Source organism: Natator depressus, chromosome 2 (assembly GCF_965152275.1).
Source record: "Natator depressus isolate rNatDep1 chromosome 2, rNatDep2.hap1, whole genome shotgun sequence".
In the NCBI taxonomy this organism is placed as follows: Eukaryota; Metazoa; Chordata; order Testudines; family Cheloniidae; genus Natator; species Natator depressus.
This window is the reverse complement of record NC_134235.1, coordinates 133,174,361-133,193,826: the sequence shown is the minus strand read 5'-3', so window position 1 is coordinate 133,193,826 and position 19,466 is coordinate 133,174,361. Positions and strand designations below refer to the sequence as shown.

At 43.8% G+C, this 19,466-nt stretch overlaps 1 protein-coding gene and 1 long non-coding RNA gene across 4 annotated transcripts in view; one reads left to right on the top strand and one right to left on the bottom strand.

Annotated features, from left to right (window-relative positions):
• Positions 1 to 19,466, top strand: part of TRIO (trio Rho guanine nucleotide exchange factor) — a 399,978-nt gene that overhangs the window by 281,564 nt on the left and 98,948 nt on the right. For all 3 annotated transcript variants that reach the window (XM_074945021.1, XM_074945022.1, XM_074945023.1), the window contains exons 31-33: positions 3,818 to 3,919; positions 10,507 to 10,649; positions 11,362 to 11,461. In XM_074945021.1, coding sequence (XP_074801122.1) covers positions 3,818 to 3,919; positions 10,507 to 10,649; positions 11,362 to 11,461 — 345 coding nt within the window. The remainder of the gene's footprint in view (positions 1 to 3,817; positions 3,920 to 10,506; positions 10,650 to 11,361; positions 11,462 to 19,466) is intronic.
• LOC141982719 (uncharacterized) overlaps positions 1 to 19,466 on the bottom strand; it is a 30,178-nt gene that overhangs the window by 3,506 nt on the left and 7,206 nt on the right. Inside the window, exon 2 of the long non-coding RNA XR_012638198.1 lies at positions 13,071 to 13,137. This is a non-coding gene — a long non-coding RNA (uncharacterized LOC141982719). The remainder of the gene's footprint in view (positions 1 to 13,070; positions 13,138 to 19,466) is intronic.

The following is a 19,466-nucleotide window of genomic DNA, read 5'->3' as shown; positions in this document are numbered from 1 at the left end:
AGAGGTCTGGTACAATCCGTGATGTCCACTTCTAATGGCCAGGTGGAAGTGGAAGGGGGGGGGGACCCAGGCCCGCCCTCTACTCTGGGTCCCGACCCAGGGACCCTTTGGCAGCAGCCTTCCTGCCTGCCCTCCTTCTCTCCCTTTGTCCGTCTCTCTCCCTGGGCCGTTTCCCCTTCGGCCCCTTTGCACTGGCTCAGCCCTTTTTCTCAGGGCCCGCAGCCCGGCAGGTACTGGGCGGAAGTTCCCTTCTGCTCCGCCTGCCTGCCCAGCACTGCGCTGTCCCTGGTGCTAGTCTCCTCATGCAGGAGACAGACCTTCACCCTCGGAAGGCCTGGGAGAGACTGCCCGCTCCCTTCCTGGGCAGCCTTGATATAGGGCCTAGCCTAGCCCTGATTGGCTGGCTGTAATACTGGCCCTGATTGGCTCTCTAACAGGCCCTCCCTGATTGGCTGCCACCTGGCGCAGCCGATCTGGCCTGTTGAAGCCCAGTCTGGCATGGGGGTGGGGCATCGCCCCACCACACGGGCCCTTCCTCTGCATCAATGCTGCAGATGATTCTGTGGATGTTGGCATGCCCCCCGCCCTCACAACATCGAGACACGCAGGCGCCCTAGTACTATCATTTACACCAGGACCGACCTGGCCTACGGCACTGACCTTTTTGACACCGGTGGTACCAACTACATCAGCAGTGCTGATTGTGACCTCATTCTGGGCTATGGATGAGTCGGATCTCCTGCTGGCTCCCGCTGGAGTTGCTCCTCCCATGTCTCCGAGGTCCAGGACTCCTCTGTTTCAGAGTCAGGCTCCTCATTCTCCCATTCCACTTCAACTGAAAGGGTTCAGAGGCAACCGGTGGACCAGTACAGCTATCAAGGTTGGCATGTGCCCTGAGGCCAGGATGGAAGCCCTTGGCCCAGCGCCTGCTGGCCACCAATGCTTTACCCATATCAGTGGCTGCCTTGGGCTCAGTGGGAAGCTCCTCACTTCCAGAGATCTTGCTCATTGTCTCAAGAGCGAGATCGCCTGCTCGTGCAGCATTCGTGGCTGCAGATCAGCTGCAAGTCCAGATGCCCAGGGTTCCCCTTCCTGTGGAGCCATCAGAGTTTCCCCTTCTGGAAATGCTTCCTCAGGAACAGGATCTGCCTCTGGTCCAGCCAACAACCTCATCCTCCTCGGTGGGCAATAAGCTGTGGCCAGGTTCATCCTTCCCTTCCATCCCGGAGGACTTCAGGGCATACCAAGACTTTTTACGTCAGGTGGCCTTGTCCCTGGGTATTCAGGTGGCGTTTCTCCAGGAGAATACCCATAAACTCATGGACATTATCCAGTCCTCTGTCCCTGGGAGAGTGGCCCTCCCAATTAACGAGATGCTCATTGAGCCTGTGAAGTCTCTTTGGGGTACCCTGGCCTCTGTACTGCCGGTGGCCAAGCGTATTTTGTGCTGGTACGGGGATATAAGGGGTTTTATTCACACCTGTTCCAGAGCTCCCTGATGGTCACAGCATTGAACGACAGAGTTTGGAAGGGCAGGTTGAAGTTCTCCCCCTGGGACAGGCACTCAAAGTGCCTGGACCTTCTAGGCAGGAAGATATTCATCATCAATACAGATGAGGATCATGAACCAGAAAGCCTTGCTGCCAAATATGACTTCTTCAATTGGTCGGCTGTGGACAAATTTGAAGAGCAGTTGCTGAGGCTTCCCAAGATGAATTTTGGGCATTTCTCACTGAGGGTTGCTTGGTGGCTAAAATGTCTTTACAATCAGCACTTGATGTGGCAGACACTTCAGCCAGGGCCAGGGCTTTGGCAATTACTATGTAGAGGGCTTCCTGGCTCCGGAACACGGGGATCACACTGGATGTCCAGCAAGCCATGGAGGACTTGCCATTTAATGGCTGAATCTTGTTTTTGGACAAGACAGATGAAATCTTGCATTCTTTCAAGGACTACCTTAAGGTCTTTGGAGGTATATACGCCACCCATCCAGAGATGCCATTATGGGGTGCAGCAGCACCCCTTTGTGAAGCCCTTCCCTCCCAACCCCAAGACATGAAACTATCCCAGGAAGAGAGAGAGGTCTCATAAGAGGAAGCACTAGAGTTTGGGACCTGGCCGCTCTGCACACCAGCCTTCAGTGCCTGCTAAGCACCCATTTTCACTTGCTAGTTCTAGAGTACTCTTCCAGTTGTTTTTCTTCCTCCCTCATCATCCTCCCCCTTCTTTTTCAGGCAGGCTGGCCCACTTTTACAATGCCTGGGTCTTGATAACATTCAACAGTTGGGTCCTAGCCACTGTCCGATCAGGCTACAGAAAATTGCATTCTTGAAGCCTTTAACTCAGCCAGGAGAGCATGAGAGTTGCAGGCCCTGATGACTTGGTCTCCTGACACGCAGTTCCCCAGGGACAAAGTTACATTCTGGCCACAACCGAACGTGGATTCAAAGTGATCTCTGAGTTTCATTTGAATCAGGTGGTGTATTTACCTGTATTTTTCCCTAAACCTCATTTCTCCCGGGAGAAATAATGCCTCCATGTGTTAGATGCTATCTAGCCTTTTATCTGAACAGGACTGAATAGTTTTGTGCTTCGCCTTGCCTGTTCATATCCTGTGCGGACCGCATGAAGGCACAAGCAATCTCTGTACAGACCATCTCTAGAAGGATAACATCTTGTATCAAGATCAAGAGAGAGCTTCTGCTACATCCCTCCCCCGACCCCCGCAGATACAGGCACATTCAACGACAGCGAAGGCAACATCGGTGGCATTCCTTAATGACATTTCCATATTGGACATTTGCAGGGTGGCCACATGGTCGTCCATATATACATTTACAAACCATTACGCAATCATTGCATCTTCCAGAGCAGACACTAATGTCAGAAGTTCAGTCCTGCAGTCCTTATTTAAGGTAGACGCCAAACCCTACCTCCAGATGGGGGTACTGCTTGCTAGTCACCTACTTGGAATACACCTCTGCATCTACTCAAAGAAAAAGAAATGTTTACTTACTATAACTGTGGTTCTTCAAGATGGGATGCAGACATGTATTCCACGGCCCACCCTGAGTCCCCTCTGCATTGAAGTCTTCCCCTGGATGTTCAGTGCACAGGAACTGAGGGGCTGGGGCGGCATTGCCACATGTATCTGGGGAGGGGCCACAGCCATAAGGCATGAATGCCACCTCTCCACAGAAACTGCTAGGCAAAAGTCTCCAGCTCCAGTGCGCGCACACACCTACTTGGAATACACATCTCGGAAAGTTCACCTCCAAGGCCATGCAATTTCTGAATCATTTCCATTATTGCAGAGGAAAGGAAACACATTAGAAGTGATTTCTTAGGTAGAAAGGAGATTAGAATTTTAAACATAAATAAAAATCTTCTTTTGTTAACCCATGATTTCCAGGCAAGAATACTATCCCTTACCTGCTGTAATAATTGCCTTGATCTCTAACTGAAATAAGTGAGGACAGCAGCTGCTTGACTTATAGCCTGAGAAACTGACACTTAGAATAGAGTAATGAGGATTTGGGTGAAAAATCAGAACATAGAATTTCTGACATGTTGTTTGGTGGTGTAACCACATTTTTATTAATTTGTATACCAATGTTGGAAGTAGTTTGCTGAAAAATTTTATTTCTAAGCAAAAAAGCCAACAGATGGGGTTCTCAACAATGCCAATGTGAAGAGGAACTTTTGAATGCTCAGGAGTGACTTAGGAGTATATGTTCAGCTTAGTGGAATAGTTGTCTTTCTGTGGATACTGTGCAAAAATTATCATAAAGTCCTAACCAATTTTTCTCACTTCCAGACTTCAGAGCTGGGTGTCACGGAGCACGTAGAAGGAGATCCGTGCAAATTTGCACTGTGGGTAGGAAGGACACCAACTTCTGACAACAAAATTGTGCTTAAGGTAATTTTTCAAGGAGGCATATTTATGCTTCCTATATCAATTGGTTGACTGCAGATCTTTATACATTACTGTTTAAAACAAACAAAAAAATAACCTCTGTGAAATTGATTGCCTATGGATGGACACCCCCTTGAGCCAGTAAACTTACCTTAACCTTAATTAGGGGTGGTGTATATTAAATCTTAGTGGCCCTTTAGATACTGGGAGAGTCTGTGCAGCCCACCTAGGAATAAGCAATCTTGTTATCTCCTGTAAATTTGAGAGGAGTGTAAAGCTGTTTAATTTGTTTACTTTGCTTTTCTGTTGGGATTTAAATCCTCTTGCTTGAGAATTTAAGCCAGCGCTAACTGATGGAGTCAGGAAGAAATAAACCCATGGACAGGCTATTCCATAACTGTCAGTTACAGGGTTTATTGTGCTCTGTATCTGTTACGAATTGCTGATGAATGGTGTGCTCTACTAGATAGATAACTAATCAAATCTAATGTAGCAATTCCCAGGTTTGGAAAATTTTATTCTAACAAGGCTAATCCTATGCACAATGAGCAATGTGGAAGACATGACTCCTACTGTGGCTTACTAGTAAAGGAAAGATGTGAAATGCCACAAAGGAAGTGTTAAACTATACTTGAGCCTGATCCGCCTAAAGCCTAGTAAAGTGTGGTGTGTGAATGGGTGAACACTGGGGAAAGCAGCCTCTGTTATTTATCCTGCATCTCTGAGAGGTGCCAGTACTACAAGAGAACTGAGCAGCATTTCAGAGGGGGGACAGCGAAGAGGACTGCAGCAGCTATAATGCCCAGGTTCCATGAGACGTGTATTCCCACAGGGCAGAAATCTTATAAGCATGACCAGGGGGCATTGTGATAGTGCTGAAGACCATTCTTGGGTTAAACCAGAGACAGAGGTGCCGTGACAAGCCTTTTGAGAACCGGGCTGTGAGTTATAAAATGAAAGAACAGCCTGTAAATTGTGAGTATAGGGAGCATCAGAAAGCAGGGCCTGCAGCAGGGCCGATCTCTAGGCAACCTAATGAACACAGCTGGCCTGTAGTAAGCTGCCTGATTGGCTACACAATCTGATTGGTGGGAAAAATCAGCAGACCGGCTCTTAAGCCCAGCAGCAGCTGTTTAGCGGCTGCTCAAAGCATTTGTCCACAGCTGTGATAGACTGTGCCTGCTTGTTCCCAGCCCTGCTCCTGCCTTGGCCCCAGCCTTGCCTCACTCCAGGTAACCTGGTCTAACCCACAGCTCTGATTCCTCATTTTGGACTCCACATGCCAGAGCCATGGGTCAGAGCTGGCCTTTGACTCTGGTTCTGACTCTGGGCTCCACTTCCTGGCATCCATCTTCTGCTCTGACCACTGGGCGTGACTACCACTGTCCCAGTCACGTGACGATTTGAGCATCCCCAACACCAACAATAATAGAACTAGAGCTGATACAGTGAACGTGGATTCTACAAAGGCCAATATCTCTGACAGCGATACCTGGGAGCCCTACAGACCTTGCAGGCCGGGGTTGCCTCCCTGTGCAAAATGCAAGTGCAAAATGCAAGTGCAAAATGTGGTTCTGCAAGCTCAAGCCATGCTGCCATCAGCAGTGATCCCTGCTCCCTGCAAGCCCAAGCTTCCCCTCGCCTGACAAGTTCAACGGTGATGGCAACAAATTTCATGGCTCCAGTTTCTACTACATCCACAGTTGTACCCCACTGATCAAGCCCAAGTGGGATTGATATCAGCCTCCTTACTGGGGAGGCCCTGGCTCGGGCATCTCCACTCCTGGAAGAATCAAGCACATTTCTAGGACTGTTTGAAGACTTTGTTCGAGCTATGGCAGAGGTCTTTGATGATCCAAGTCATGAGTATGTGGCCGAAGCCGCACTTCAGGGGTTGTGGCAAGGATGCAACAGAGTTCCAGCCCTTGGTAGTAGACACCAAGTGGAACAAGGCACCACCACCAACTCTGGCTGATCTGGGGCCTGAGATCAGACTACGTTGACTGGAGGGAAATTTTTCACATTACACAAAATAGAAATATTCACGTGGGTAGGAATAATACTCTTTTGGAGGGTGGGGGTGGGAATAGCTAAAGATCAGAATATTGGGTACTTTGGCCCTGAGAAATCTCAAATGTAGGAGTGGGACAAAGTAACAGATAGCAGCACAGTAAAAAGTAATACAGTAACTCCTCACTTAGCGTTGTCCCATTTAACGTTGTTACGTCGCTGATCTATTAGAGAACATTCCCATTTAGAGTTGTGCAATGCTCCCTTATAATGTTCGGCAGCTGCCTGCTTTGTCCACTGCTTGCAGGAAGAGCAGCCCATTGGAGCCAGCTGGTGGGGGCTTGGAACCAGGGGGGACCAGCAGCCCCCCTATCAGCTTTCCCCAGCCCAGCAGGCTATCAATTGCCTGGCAGTTCAGCTGTCCCTCCCCCCACTGCCAAGTGCTGCTCCTGTCCTCTGCCTTGGAGCTGCTCCACGAGCCTCCTGCTTGCTCTGCGGGGGGTGGGGGGGAAGAGGGGTGCTAATGTCAGGGTGTTTTCCTCCCCCTGCTCCTGTCTGTCCTCCTCCCCCCCCCCCCCCATACACCATCTTCACAGAGCGGGGGAGGGACACAACAGGGCTCAGGACAGAGGGAGCTTGCTGCCAGCAGCTGCTGTCTCAGCTTGCTGATCTATTTAAAAAGGCAGTATACTTAGCGTGGGGTCAGAGTACTTAAAGGGGCAATTCACGTGTCTCTGTGTGCCCCCCCCCCCCAGCACCCTAGTGGTGCACTCCAGTCGGATAGCGTGGGTTCATCATCACATTCAGTTTCCGCAGGGAATGTTTGCAGCCACTGCCATGCATCTATTGTGTCCCCTCCCTCCATTCGTGCTGCCTTATAGAGTGTGAGGCTACAGTAACAGCAATGTGTTAACCCTTGAGGGCTCAGCCGAGTGCTAGTTCATCATTTAGCAGCAAGGCATCCCCTGGAAAATGTCATAGAATCATAGACTATTAGGATTGGAAGAGACCTCAGGAGGTCATCTAGTCCAACCCCCTGCTCAAAGCAGGACCAACCACAACTAAATCATCCCAGCCAGGACTTTGTCAAGCCGGGCCTTAAAAACCTCTAAGGATGGAGATTCCACCACCTCCCTTGGTAACCCATTCCAGTGCTTCACCACCCTCCTACTGAAATAGTGTTTCCTAATATTTAAGGACCTCCCCCACTGCTCCTTGTTCTGTCATCTGCCACCATTGAGAACAGCCTAGCTCCATCCTCTTTGGAACCCCCCATTCAGGTAGTTGAAGGCTGCTATCAAATCTCTCCTCATTCTTCTCTTCTGCAGACTAAATAACCCCAGTTCCCTCAGCCTCTCCTCATAAGTCGTGTGCCCCAACCCCCTTACCATTTTTGTTGCCCTCCGCTGGTGTCAAGGTTCCTCCCTCACTCTGAACTCTAGGGTACAGATGTGGGGACCTGCATGAAAACCTCCTAAGCTTACTTTTACCAGCTTAGGTTAAAACTTCCCCAAGGTACAAATTAATTTTATCCCTTGTCTCTGGATCTTCACTGCCACCACCAAACTCTAACTGGGTTTACTGGGAAACGTAGTTTGGACACGTCTTTCCCCCCAAAATCCTCCCAACCCTTGCACCCCACTTCCTGGGAAAGGTTTGGTAAAAATCCTCACCAATTTGCATAGGTGACCACAGACCCAAACCCTTGGATCTGAGAACAATGAAAAAGCATTCAGTTTTCTTACAAGAAGACTTTTAATAGAAGTAAAGAAATCCCCTCTGTAAAATCAGGATGGTAGATACCTTACAGGGTAATTAGATTCAAAACAGAGAGAATCCCTCTAGGCAAAACCTTAAGTTACAAAAAAGACACACAGACAGGAATAGTCATTCTATTCAGCACAGTTCTTTTCTCAGCCATTTAAAGAAATCATAATCTAACACATACCTAGCTAGGTTACTTACTAAAGTTCTAAGACTCCATTCCTGGTCTATCCCCGGCAAAAGTAGCATACAGACAGACACAGACCCTTTGTTTCTCTCCCTCCTCCCAGCTTTTGAAAGTATCTTGTCTCCTCATTGGTCATTTTGGTCAGGTGCCAGCGAGGTTACCTTTAACTTCTTAACCCTTTACAGGTGAGAGGATTTTTTCCTCTGGCCAGGATGGATTTTAAAGGGGTTTACCCTTCCCTTAATATTTATGACAGCTGGACTGTCTCAAATTTGTCCACATCTCTGCTGTAGTGGGGGTACCAAAACTGAACGCAATACTCCAGGTGTGGTCTCACCAGTGCTGAATAGAGGGGAATAATCACTTCCCTCGATCTTCTGGCAATGTTCCTACTAATACATATCCCTCCCCCTGACTCCACCACCTCAACCAAGCTTCACAATTATCATTGCTGTGTACGGTATTAAACTGTTTGTTTAAAACTTATACTGTGTGTGTGTATATAACGTCTTTTGTCTGGCGAAAAAAATTTCTCTCTCTCTCACACACTCACACACACACACACTTATTTCACTTAACATCGTTTCACTTAAAGTAGCATTTTTCAGGAACATAACTACAACGTTAGGCGAGGAGTTACTATAACCAGTTAAGAATTTCCATGAGCTGCCTTACTAAGGAGGAAGGCAAGAGTGCCTCAGAGTAAGGGGAGTCTGCCCCAGGCAGAGCAGGCTGGATGGGAAGGGAGTGACTGGCAGGAGCTCTCATGTCTTCTGATAGAGATAAAATGTTGGTGGATCCAGCGGTTGCCAATTAAAAAGAAAAAAAATTACCACATTTGCTGCTTACATTTATTTTAAGTCAACAGGACAGTTACCCTATAATGGAATATCTGAGGGATTATTTGTATGGTAACAGCATATGGTGGCTATTACAGGAACTGCTGTGTTCTTAATCTATCCCTTTACTGGGTGAAGAGGATTAAAACCCTTGATTATTAAATCCAAGTATGAAATGTTCTATAACAGGCACTTAATTTTAGTCATAAGGCATTGGTCTAGAAACCACACAAAAAATCTCACTCTTACTGTGTTTGGAGGGTGAGAAATCAGACTGGTCCAGAATGAGTAGACTGACAGCAAAAAGGGTTTGCATTTTTTTACAACTGCCATGTGGAAATTAATTAATTAAATGTATGTGAAAGTCTAGCACCATAAAAGTCCTTGACACTAAATTGATATTACAGCAGACAACTCAACATTTCAGTCCACCACCTCTCTTCCCAACCTTTTTTGGCATAACTAGTAGCTACCCAGTCAGAGACTAGTCTCCTGCGTTTATATTTCAAACACTTAAGTTATTTCCTGTAGCTTTTTTTTTTTCCCCTTTAGATAAAGATTTTAAAGGCTCAGCTACGTGCAACATCTTAAGGTTTTTTTTTATGGTTTTCTTTGGAAAATATTTTTATAATCTGGTTGGACTGTGTCTGATACTTTAAGACATCCTTGCCATTTTATTTTTCAGACACATTTGTTACTAGCTCCTGCCAATTTTTTTTCTTGTTCTGTACAAAGATGCCTCTGTCACTCTGAATTGTCGAAGCTGGAGCTTTGTAGCAATTCTGGTATTGTAGCTGCAAAAGGAGCTACACTTCATGGAAAACTGTAAGGAAACAAATCTCCCTATCTTCTATTTTTGAAGCAGGAGAGGTGTTTTGGGTTGCTGTTTTTTGGGGTTTCTTTTTAACAAAAAATTAAACGTTTGTCCTTGCAATTTAGCTGTTCCTGCAGCTTTTTCCCCAATGAAGTCCCATTGTGAAACTTTACGTAGTTTGTATAATTAAATAAACAATTATGATGTATTAGAAGTTTATGATTTTGATGGGAGAGGAAGCAGGAGCTGCAGGCTAATGCTTGAAACCAAATTTTAGTAAGACCTTGACCTTGTCTATAAGTTTGTGTCTGAAATTAATTGCACTTGCAAACAGCTCAATTGAGATGTTAAGTGACTTTCTTTCTGGCCATAAATAGCATTTGTACCCACAAATCAAGTGGCTGGATACCAAATACTATTTGTTGTACCACAAAAGTGCAGGTGCTCAATGAGAGGCAGTTCTTGAGAATCTGTTTTCATGCAAATATCAAGAAATGGGAAAAGTAGTAGAGAAAACATAACACAGAAGCTTAAATACCTCAATAAAATAGTTGATTTTCTATGAAATGGCAGCATCTCTTTAAATGCAGTTAGACTTCACTTAGAATTTATTACTCCGTTACTAATTTGTAAGGTGCTATTACCGCACACGTCTTGCAATGTATTCATATAGCAGCTATAACACAATAGGGCCATAATCTTGATGAAGGTTCCAGGGTGCTTTATTGTGCAAACATATAGTATGCAAAGCTGAAATTATTTATATTTTGATAAAACAGTATTGGTAAAGTCAGGAAATGAAAATAGTGGAATTTGAAAATGGGAACATCTAGCTGGAATTTTCTATTAAATATATTTTTGAAAATAAATATGTGGAACCATACTTATGCCTTTTCCCATGTGTATATGTGTGGTTTACTAGTGGACACAGGCCTTCTTAACCATAATGGTCCATTTGTTTGTTTGCATATTAAAGGCTTCCAGTATAGAGAACAAACAAGACTGGATCAAGCACATTCGGGAAGTGATACAAGAAAGAACCATTCATCTGAAAGGAGCATTGAAAGAGCCAATCCACATCCCCAAAACAGCTCCAACAACTAAGCAGAAAGGAAGGAGGTTAGAATTTGAATAACTTATTAAGAAGATGGGGATCATTTTTAAAGTGCCCCATCATGAAGGCCATATTTGAACTGCAATGATGGAATTTTCTGTAAGGAACACAGTGTTCTCAGTGCATTCCGTGACTTAAGCCAAGATAGGAGTCGTTGTTGGCTAGCGTTATCTTCAAGTGTGGTCCCTGTAAATTAAGCTCCAGTTGACCACAGTGAGGTACATGTTCAAATCTCTGCTCTAAATGCTCCCTTGCATTTTTCTGTGGTGCTGTTCTAAAAGGATGTGTTGTTTGAAGTCAGTGTTATGTTCAGCAGCCTAGGAGGTGGGCATAGACCAGATGTACTCATTAAACTTTTACAGTACATGTTTTTTACTCAAGTTGCTTGTTTGTTTAAACCAGACTTCACACTCTGCAGTTTTGGTGAAATGGCTACCTGGGGGGTTCTCTTACCAAGCTTCCTTGTGGTTGGCTGCTGCTATATATTTTTACAGCTTAAGTTGGACAAAGATAGTTAACTCAGTTCATTATATATTACAGTATAAAATAAAGTAATTAAGCAAATGTTGGGGTGCAAGGCTGGTCATCAGCTGCTCTGTCTTAGGCACCCACTGCTGTGATATCTAGATGCCTTCCATTAGGGTTGCAGATAAGAACTGGCAGCCTCTGAAACAGATGTGCTAACCAAATTCTGACAATTGGATTGTATGTTTGCAGAGATGGAGAGGACCTGGACAGTCAGGGAGATGGCAGCAGCCAGCCTGATACTATTTCAATTGCATCACGAACTTCCCAGAACACACTAGACAGTGATAAGGTAAGAGACATTAAGTGATATTCCATTTTTTTTATTATTATTATTATTATTTTTTTAGCAAATGGCGTACAGTTTAGACTGAGGTATCACCAACTGTGTGTAGTTTCCCCTGAAGCATACTTCTGACAACCTTCCTTCCTCCAGATTGGCTACATGCAATAAAGAATATGCATTTTAGTCCCTTGTCAATGAGGTATCATGGCTTAACACCATAGTCTTGAGGCAAGGCTTTCATTTTTCCGAACTTATACTATTCCTTTTCTCCACCCCAGAGTCATTTATAACTTTGACCCAAGGATGCATGATGGTGAAGATAAAGAGGGGACCTTTATTTTGTGTATGTGTAAAATCCAATTAACCTTCAAAGTTGTCCCTAATCTCTCTCTCTGAATCTTTCTGAAAATATACCTTGTGCCGTTTGTGACAGCTAGGCAATACTGGCTATTGTGTCAAATAGGAATGTCAACTTTGAAAGGGCACTGTCTACCAACAGCTCAGATCAGCACAGTAACATATCTTATAAAACATGAAGGGGTTTCCAACAGTCTAAATCTCATTAAATAGGGTGAAGTGTATCTGAGCCAGGCAGAAGTGTGCAAATCATCAGTGACATCCTAAGACAGCTAGGTGAGAGGGTTCTAAAAAGAGTGTTTAAAGAATTATTTTCTCCTAGAGTCCCCACACTCTCTCTCTCACACACACACACGACATGGTTTCTGTACTGATGCAACAGTTCAAGTCTACTGGCAATTGAGACTTTTTGCTAAATGAGGAAGAGAAAGAAGCAGGCAAGAGGGTAAGTTCAGCTCCCTCAAAAATACTTAGGGCTGATATTTATTGAATCTGCTGGGGGGAAAATCTACTTTTTGACTAGCTGCAATTGTGCCAGCAATTGGTAGTCATTGGTTGTAGAGTTCATAGATCTTGGCGTCTACCTGAGCTCTAACACTGTTAGCCAGAAGCCTGCTATGTATTGTCAGGGAAGAAGAGGGAGGGGGAAATGTCTCAACAGCTTTTGCCTGTGATATTTTCCTCTTCCATTTGGATAAAATCCACATTCTAATTTGAGCAAAAGCTGGATCTAGTGTGTCTACCTATACATCATTTACAAAATTGTACTGTATATACTCGCATTCATCTATTGATATGTACCGAGGAAGAGGACTAATGCATGGTATGGTCTTCAAACATAATCTTTCCTCCTCTATGTTGGTTAGAGAAATGGCTAACTGTGTTTAGATGCATTTCTACCTAATAAGCTTTTCTGCACCAGTGTAATCTAGGATTTAGTAGGTATTGGTGTAAGTGAACTCATGGAGCTATAGGATATAATGTTTAGCAATCTCCCCCCGTGCTTGAGTTTATAATGCCTGTTAAGTGGGTTGTTAGTAAGACGTTTCTTCACAGATGTTATAGGGTGGAAGGCAATCAACATAAGTTTAAGTCCTAAGGGAAGTTCATTCAGCCAAGCCTCTTAATAATTCTCACATGATACATGAAGTATTGCTGTGAAATAAGGCTACAGATAAGCCACCCAATTTCCTAGGGAATACTACATGATAAATAACAGAAGAGGGCGTTTGGTTATGCTGGGAATGGATTGCATCACCTCTTTATTGTCCAGCGTGTGCTTCAAGTCAGCCATTGCTCACATTCGTTCCTGTCTCAGCCAGACACTGGGAAAACAGAGACAGCATGTCATCTGGGTTTGGTGGGTTAACACAGTAGAACCTCGTTAATTCATATTGATGACTAGGAGTCCAAATGCAAATGACTTGCTTAAATAATGTATTGAATACACAAAGAAAAATGACAAAAATAAGGCACTTTAATTTACTTTGACAGTTGTCGTATTTTTTTTTTGAGTTTTTGTATTTGCACTGAAATGTTGTCTGGTATAATTGGTTTTAAAAAAAAAAAAAAAAAAAAAAGAAAGAAAGAAATCTTAACAAAAAGATAGTTCACTCCAGCATGCTGATATTAAACCATTGCTAAAAATTGCAGAGGCTGCCTTTATTTGTGCAGATTTTCAAGTGTATGGATTAGCCAAATGCAGATTATAAATGTTAATCAAAACTACCTCTGGATAAAGAAAAAGACCTGCAATCAGGCAATCCAAAGTCTAGTGGTTTTTTTAAAATAATTTTAATATGAGGCGCAGTGAAAGGACATGAGGCAGGAGGCCAGTGAAGTCTCTGAGGAATATGAATCATAAGTAATACATATATTTCATTTAATGGGTTTGTAACTCGCTAGTTACAGTCCACTTGGGGCTGAAATTTGGCACATAATTTCTCAGCCTAAATACTTTTTTTTTAAAATGTTTAAATCACTTACACAATGAGATAGTAAAAAAGAGGGTAGAGAGCTGAGACTTTAGGTACTTCTAATGCAGTTCAGCCAAAAAGCTTCTTATTGCTAAATTAAAATTTACAGACCGTTTAGACTACGGTTATTTTCATTAAATTAGAAACAGATTAATTAAAAGTATCAACATGTAAAACACATTTTACCTAATTTAAAATAGTCATAATCAGGTGGTGAAACTACTCCACGATATATATTTCCATAATTTTATTTATGTGCTCTTCTTAAATCACATCACACCAAAAACCACAAGCTCCCATGTTGCTCAACAGGTGACTAAACCCACTCATTCTGTCCAATTATATTTGTATGCAAGTCATTTCTTTTACATGTTCTGAGTAGAACAAATAAGCTGTCGCACAGTTTAAATATGAACGGTGTCAGTTAAACTAGTGGTAAGCACGATGGATTCCAATGAACTGCTCACCAAAAAGCAAGGATTTGTTTCATTTTTGCTAGACAGCAGCGTAGGGTAAACTAGAAATCTTTGTAACCTACAAACAATTAGGAAGTGTCCAAGCTAGCCTTTACAAATGTGTTTACTTGGAATTGTTTGGCCATAACTTAACTCAGAGGTTAAAAAAAACCAACAACCTCAGTGGCTTAACTCTGGAACCTGATGGCCTGAGGAAGCCCCACCCCAGCAAGAGACTCTGGTGGGGCTGGAGAAAGGAGGGGCCAGGCCCTTGTTACCACTCCATCAAGTCCTCTGTCGAGTCATGTGGGGACTGAGTTCTCCCTCTGATCTGCCAGTGTGATGGTCTGGAGCAGAGATGGACCTGTGCCAGCTGAAACAGGGATGGTTTTAGGTTCTCGTTAAGCTTAGCTTATGGCGTGGGTTGCCTTTATTGCTATCACCCCAAGCCTGGGTAGAGGCACTGTGGTTTCTATTTAAGTGTGGGCCTAGGACCCTGTATTGCCTTAATCCGCCTATAAAAAGTGCCTTGGTGTTTGTAATAACAAGCTTCTGCACTGAAGAGAAAACATGTTGCTTGTTTGATCCTGCCTCTGCTGGGTCTTGGTCATTAAGCTACACAGTGTGTGACTTGCCAGACTTGTTTGACAGGGATTGAACAGTCCTTATCTAAACCAAAAATTTTGTTTTACATACCTGGCTGTTCTCCATTTCTTCTGTGGACTGTCTGTATTATTTTGAAATTGCTGGCCCAGAGCATCTCTATTTTCCCCTCCCTTCCCCCAGGAGGAAAGATGTTTTAGGGAGAGGGTCTGAGGAAGCGTAGCTACTTGAGCTGGTCACAAATTAAGAGGGTGAGAGAGAGGGGCATGGCAAATTCCTGAAAACATAGGTTTGGCCTACACTACAGAGTTAAGTTGATTTAATGCAGCTTATGTCAACCTAACTCTGTAAGCGTCTACACTAAAATGTAGCTACCACTGATGTAACTCACTCACTCCACCAACTTAATAACTCCACCTCTACGAGAGGTGTAGCACTTAAGTCGACGTAGTTAGGTTGACACGGTGTCAGTGTGGACCCTGTGTTGCTTACATCGACTGTTGTTGCCTTTCAGAAACCATCCCACAATGCCCCACACTGGCAGGTACATCGGTGCAAGTGCTCCTGGTGATGACACGCACCGCCGACACAACGAGTGTAGTGTGGTCGTGTAAAACTGATTCAATTACTGCGGTGGCTGTATGTCAACATAACTTAGGTCAACTTAATTTTGTAGTCTAGATTTGCCCATATGGAGTGAGCTGCAGTTGATTGCGCAGACCTTGAGATCTGTCCGAAAGCCTTGTCTCTCTATACTTTTTCCAGGCAAGTCTCTGGGCACAGTGCCGCCTGCTTTTTGGGTTTCCATAATCACGCACTTGAATGCTCACAGGGGATTTTAGAACAATTTCTCCTTTTCCTGTAGCCTTGTTTTGCTAACGTGATCTTTGAAAAGGTGTGTGCAAGTGAGAATAACTTAAAATCATATAAAAGACTTCAACTCCCTCCCCCCCCCCCCCCATCTGAGTACTTATGCTGGAATCTTAGGCCGTGCTTACACTAGGGAAATCAGTTGGTAGGATAGCAAAAAATAGTTGTAGGAACAATTTAGTACATCCATACTACCCAGCCCGAATTGGTGCCGTTTCTTCCACATTAGGGCTGTGTTGCACCAGCTGGCCTCTCGTGGTTCCTGTATTTGGCAAACTCCTCAGTCCCCCAGCTGAGTGTTTTGTTTCCCTTGCCAGGTCCCCTTCAGTAATGTCTCCCGACAGCCCAGTATCTAGTTTGCCTCCCACTCCGCAGCTCCTCTACTGATGATCTGCTTGTTGATACAGGAAAAAAAGACAGCAATCATTGACCATTCTTCCCTTCCTGCAGTATCAGTAACGCCCCCGTTCTCCTAGCTGCCCTTCTCCTGAGGAAAACTGCATTCCTGAGGACAGCTACCAGAGTGCGGGCATTACTGGGGGCAGGGGACAGCATACATGAGGGGAATAGAGACAGGGGAAGGGGGATGATTGTAGTTGAGAGCAAGAGAGGGCATTGTTTGGGTGAGCAGAAGTTGGTCTCTACATGTGATCCACACCTGGATGACTGACTGAAGAGCTGCAGAGCAGGAACTAGTGCATTTCAAGGGCCAGAAGGGGGCTCTCAGCTGGCTAACTACTTAATTACCAAGGTAGCTTCAATTTGTATCTCCCTAGCAATAAATTGTCTTTTGTACAGCAGGTGGGAGGCGCATTTGAGTTGAGTAAGAGCATAGTAATCGATTACTCTCTCAATGTAGACAAGTCGTTAATGGCTGAAATGAAGGTTAGAACAGAGTTTTGGTAGCACCCTGAAAATATCTTTTAGCAGTCACCAGGCTTGGAAGTTTAGATGATGTAAAACATCCTAAGTTCCTTCAACTGGTCCTAATGCAGAGGAAATTAAGTGTAGGCATGAGAGTATGTTGTGCAGTGGTATGTCAAATCTTTTCATGTTTATGGTGACTGAGTTGGCAGTGATATTAAATGCTATTTCAAACAATCATATGGAAAATGGAAGGGGTAAGCGAGGGTTGGGGTGGGGTAGGAAGAGAGTCAATGTAGAGTGCTAGGATTACAGTTAGTTATATTGGCTACAATGTGTAGGCATTCAGTAAAAATCTTGACTTCTGTCATCCTTCTTTATCAAGCAGTTGCTCTTTGCAGCCTGCTCCGTGCAATCCACTCTGTGTGAAACTAGCTTTAATCTACAAGCATCTTTATATTTGTGTGCAGTTCTTGAAAGACAACAAAGTTTGAGGCAGCAGGAGAGATCCGAAAGTACTCAGTGTATTAGTTAGCAAAAGCCAGGGGGAAGGGGCTTGTATTAGTGATGTTCAGTTTCCTTTTTTCCTGCTCAGAACTGGCAACAGAGAACTACCTACAACTGATCTTCAAAAGATGAGATTTTTTTAACTTCCCGCTTTCCCCATGTCTTCTCTTTAGAGAAGACTAGTTGAAAACAAAGATGATTTCTGCCCTTCCAAACTGTAAATAGTCTGTTTTTGTACTGAGGATACTAAACCAAAACCAATTACATTCTGTACAAGAGCACTTATTTGCACACGTAGACATTATTCAAACTTACCTTTTATGCTTTCTACACTAAAAAGTTACTTTTTTCATGAAATCTTAAATATGTAGTGTTAAGATGTAACATAATGTGAGATGGTATGGTCTAACTAAAACACGCGTAAGGTTCCTTTTTAAAAGGCATCTCATATTTGTGTCGGATAGTGATTGTTTCCAGCATTGAAGGCCAAATGCATTGTTGATGCAACTGCACTGAATTCATCAGATGTACATAAGGAGTGTATTTGGCCGATTTAATAAGACTTTTTTTCTACCAGAAAATACAATTTTTTTAAAAAAGAGGCACAAAATGTGAATCGTGTATAACATTAAGATGTTAATATTTCCCATGGCATGTTTGTTAATGAAAAGAACTTCCTTCCTCTTAAGATATGTGAGTTTGTCCGTGCCTAGTTTTCATTTCTCATCTTGCCTCTGTCTTTCCAGCAACTCCCATGTTTCAAACTTAGCCTCATCATTTATTTCATCAGGTCTTACTAATGCAGTTTACATAAGGGGTTTCTTGAGAGAAAAGGATGAATTTACGCAGAATATTTACAGTCCCTTGTGAAACTTAAACTGGGATTTAGGCGTTTTCAAAGTCCTAATGTCCTCATCAGTGTAAATCAGTCTCCACTTTCCGGTATGTCTTCTTTTCTTCTCCCATCCAATCTAGAGATTCTTGCCAAAGCTGTACAGCACCAGCTGCTTGAGCTGTGCTCTTTATCACAGACACCCCTTGGTTTCCAACTGTGTTTGAGTGCTAAAGATGAATCTGCATTTATAAGGTGCATTAAGGAGAATAAAGGGCAGAAACAATTTAAAAAGAAAAACATTGGCTAACAGTTAAAGTAATGTGGGGGAAATTAATGGGTGTTGTCTCAAATACTGGACAGTTAAAAGTTGAAAATATTTTTATGTTCTTAAAATTATATTTTTCATGGTGATGGCTAGTGTTTCTGGATGAGATGGGTAGAGGGAGTAGAACTTAGTTTCTTCTGTTATTGATCACAGTGGGAAAGAGACCACACTCACTTTCACCTGCAGACGTTGTGCAGAGCTGAGAACATGGTGTCAGCATTGGCATGCTGTAACCTGATGGTATGTCTTCAGTGCAGCGACACACCTGCAGCTGGCCTATGTCAGCTGACTCGGGCTCATGGGGCTCGCCCTGCAGGGCTATAAAATTGCAGTGTAGACTTTCAGACTTGGGCTGGCGCCCCAGCTCTGGGCCCCCATGCAGGGGGTTGGGGGCTCCCCAGAGTCTGGGTGAGTGTCTACCCTGAAATTTTATACCCCTATAGTTCAAGCCCCATGAGCCAACACAGGCCAGCCACAGGTGTTTTATAGCAGTACAGCCATACCCTTAGAGTCTAATGCACAGGCTGTGTTGTGGACGTGAGTGTTATTGAATAGTTAAGATGAAAGGGACAGCTAACCAATACTATTGTTTGTTGGTTCCCACATAGGTAATCCATATTATTTCTGTTTGTTATACTCTTCTGTCGTAAGACTCTCACCAGTTGAAATATTTAGGGAAAATGAAATCTGTTGTTAGCTAACTTCCATTTAATTAAGGGAGGGGGAAGAAGGAACATCTGTGTGAAAGCAGAAAACTATAGGTATTCAGATCGGTTAATGCATGGTTTCCAAAAGTGGTGAAACTTGTTACTGACCTATGCTTAGGGTAGTGGGGAAGAGAGAATGTGCTTTTCATGAGAAAAAGTTTGGAGCCTTGCATTTGACACCTTATGAAGTTAGACTCTGTGGACTTTTTCTCAGACCTCTTCAGGCATACACATGTTTTCAATTGTTTCAGACTTAGTTTGAAGAGGGCTATAACATAAATCAGTGCCAGAAACCAAGGGAAGGCTCTTGACTTTTTCCCCTTTGGCATAACTTTGAGTGGACTAAAAGCTAATATAATGCAAAGGAAGAGGGGGGAGGGTAGCAAGATATTTTTAACGAGTGAGAAGGTAGCATGTTTTGAAGCTGTGCACCTCATAACTTGAGAGCTGAGACTGTCTTGAAAGATGAAGTAGAAGCCGTGTGATTAATTTCTTGCCAAAACCTGGGAGGA